This window comes from Felis catus, chromosome D1 (assembly GCF_018350175.1).
Source record: "Felis catus isolate Fca126 chromosome D1, F.catus_Fca126_mat1.0, whole genome shotgun sequence".
Classification (NCBI taxonomy): Eukaryota; Metazoa; Chordata; class Mammalia; order Carnivora; family Felidae; genus Felis; species Felis catus.
The window spans coordinates 57542168-57545241 of NC_058377.1; the positions used below are offsets into that span (position 1 = coordinate 57542168).

At 50.0% G+C, this 3074-nt stretch overlaps 1 protein-coding gene across 2 annotated transcripts; it reads left to right on the forward strand.

Annotated features, from left to right (window-relative positions):
* The first annotated feature begins 808 nt into the window (after positions 1-808).
* Positions 809-2808, forward strand: LIPT2 (lipoyl(octanoyl) transferase 2). Of its 2 annotated transcripts, none has more exons than XM_003992728.5 (2): positions 809-1299; positions 1836-2808. In XM_003992728.5, exons 1-2 carry the CDS (start codon positions 834-836, stop codon positions 2063-2065), a joined length of 696 nt encoding a protein of 231 aa, XP_003992777.2. In that variant the 5' UTR covers positions 809-833; the 3' UTR covers positions 2066-2808. The 2 variants fall into 2 exon arrangements, with proteins under 2 accessions (XP_003992777.2, XP_044894683.1); XM_045038748.1 differs by having other exon boundaries at positions 809-1070; positions 1836-1972.
* The last annotated feature ends 266 nt before the right edge of the window (positions 2809-3074 follow it).

Below are 3074 nucleotides of genomic sequence, written 5' to 3' on the forward strand. Positions count from 1 at the left end.
TAAATAACAATCCAATACAACATAATGGATGCTGTGGTCCAGACCCACTCTCAGGATCTAGCCAGTCATTTCCTCAGCTTCTGGAAGTAGGCTGCTTATGGTTCATAATTCTTCTCTGGGAATTGCCTTCCACAGAAGGAATGAAACTTGCCAAAAGTTACAGATAGCCTCTATCACTGGTCAATGATAGGATATAAACTACTGGCCCCTGTTCTTTAATTTGGAACAACTCTTAAAGGTCATCCTAGGCTCAGAGTATTTTTTGAGGTTGGCTGAGGCCTCTAAAGCGATTGTTTCAGTTTTTCTCCCTCTGCTATCCTGCTTCCATCACTCTCTCGCAGGCGGGGTCTTGACAGTAATCCCCACCTCCTCCCCGCCATAAAATTTCTGCACGTTCACCTGCTTTTCAGAGTCTCTTCATCGGGCATCTCCACCCAGGACACACACTAGCCTATTTTATATTTTTTTCCTAGCACTTATCAATGTGTGAAATAACCTTGTTTATTCGATGCTTTAATACTTGCTTATTTAAGACTGTAAATCAGGCAACTCCACCCAGGACAGACTTTTTTCCCCATACACTGTGCACCACTGTATCAGGCGCCTAGAGCAGGGCCTACAGAACACAAGCAGACCCTAAATACTGGTTGTTGAAATAAATGAATGGAAGAAACACACCTGATGCTGGGTCTTGGGCTCACAATCTCTCTAGAGCTAGCGGAGCGGCAGCCGGGGAGGGGCCCCGAGTCCCCGCCCCTCCTGGCACGCCCCCCCCTTCCCCGCCCGCCGGCCTAGACAGGGGGCGGGACCTCGCAGAAGGAGCCGCTGACGCGATGTTGCAGCCCGTGGTACGGCTGGTGCGGCTAAATCGGCTGCCCTACGCCGAGCTGCTGGCCCTGCAGGAGCGCTGGTTGCGACGGCTGCAGGCCGAACCAGGCAGTGAGGCCCTGTCGGCGGCTGAGGCGGGCGCGCTCCTGCTCTGCGAGCCCGCGGGGCCCGTATACACATCTGGGCTGCGTGGCGGCCTGACTCCGGAGGAAACGGCGCGGCTGCGGGCCTTGGGCGCCGAGGTACGCGCCACAGGCCGCGGTGGCCTGGCCACTTTCCATGGGCCGGGCCAGCTGCTCTGCCACTCGGTGCTAGATCTGCGACGCCTGGGCCTGCGCCTGCGCACCCACGTGGCTGCGCTGGAGTCGTGCGCGGTGCGCGTGTGCGAGCTCCTGGGCTTGCATGGAGCCCGCGCGCGGCCCCCACCCTACACCGGCGTCTGGCTGGGGGAGCGCAAAGTCTGCGCGATCGGTTAGTGCTATGGGCTAGGGCGGGGCTGGGGGCGGGGCTTGGCAGAACTGGGCCAATGGAGGTGAGGGCAAGCGCGGGCTGGGAGGAAGTGGATCTGGCGCGGGCTTTAATAAATCAAAATTGCCCGCTGCGTTTGAGTTTTTAAGCCTTCTCACGGATCTCATTTTCGCAGCTCTCAGGAGGGCCTTCAATGGTCATTTCCAATATTCATCTTTTTGAGAAGTGAATTGCCATGTTACTTCCAATGAATCACAATGTCTGGACAATAATGAAGCTTAGTAGTTTTCAAACTTTTTTTTTAAACAACTTACTCTGTTAAAAGACATTTTCTGGAATTTCCATAATTGCAGCAGCTGTGGAGCCACACACTCCTCTCCAGCTTTGTCCCCCTCCCCCGATCTGTGCACAACCCCTTGAATGCTCAAAAACAAAGCTGGAAAACCAGTGATCCAGTCCAGTTCCTTCATTGTACCGAGGGGGACCTTGAAACCCAGGGAGGAAAGATCTACTCTGAGACCCTTTGGCTTGTCTTGCAGGAGTCCGCTGTGGAAGGCACATCACGTCCCACGGCCTGGCTCTGAACTGTTGTACAGACCTCGTGTGGTTTGAGCACATCGTCCCCTGCGGGCTGGTTGGGACAGGCGTCACCTCTCTGAGTGAGGAACTCCAAAGGCACGTCAATGTGGATGAAGTAATACCACCTTTCCTTGAGGCCTTTAGGGAGACCTACAAATGCACATTTATCTCAGAGGACAGCCCCAACTAAAGGATGTTCATGTTATCACAGCTGGGAGGTTGTGCTTGAAAAGCACCAAGCCTGACTTGGAGTCACTGAAACCCAGATTCTAGACCTGGCCCTGTCATTCATTCACCATGAGACTATGAACAAATTATGAGCCCTTAGCATTGTTTCCATATGTGTACTGGTTTATTTATATCTTCTCATCTACCTCAGATATAGTAGATTTGAAAACATTCTGAAAAGCAACACATGCTATATAAATGTAAGACATTAGTACTGCTATTGACACCATTTTCTCAGCTTAGAGAAACTCAGATGTAATCAGTTCTCAAATATTTATTGCTTCCTAAATAGTGTATTTAATTGGACAATTCTGAGATCCAGTTCCTTTGACTTTATAGGAATCATACCTCTGGATAGCCCAGGTGAAGGTAATGTGGTGGGGTGCTTTTTCATTCTCAAGAGATCTAGGTGCTTTCTGCAATGGAAGGAAAAAAGGGAAGGGATCTTTAAAGAACAAAATGAGATTTTGCCTTCCTGGGTTGGATTCTCCAAGCCCAATAGCTATTTTTAGTTAGGTAACCTGAGCTAGACCAGAGCCAGGGAAAAGACCAGAGGAATATCTTACATTATACAAATGTCAAAGGTAGAAGTAAGTTTTCCTTAAGTGAGATCCGTAAATTTATAAAGCTGTGTAATTATTCATTGCTATGCAACAAATCACCCCAAAATGTAATGGCTTAAAACAATAAACATTGTCTCATATATATTCTGTGGGTCAGGAATTTGGGAGAAGCTTAGCTGGGTGGTTCTGGGTGGAGATCTCTTATGAGGTATAGTCAAGATGTGAGCTGGGGCAGCCATCATCTGAAGGCTTGACTGGGATTGGAGGATCACTTTCAAAGATGGTTCACTCTGATTCGTTGGTACTGGTTGTTGACAGGGGGCCTGGGTTCTTCACCATGTGAGCCTCCCCATAGAGCTGCTTTTTCTCCTGGAGCAAGTGACGCCTGAAAGAGACAAGGTGGAAGCC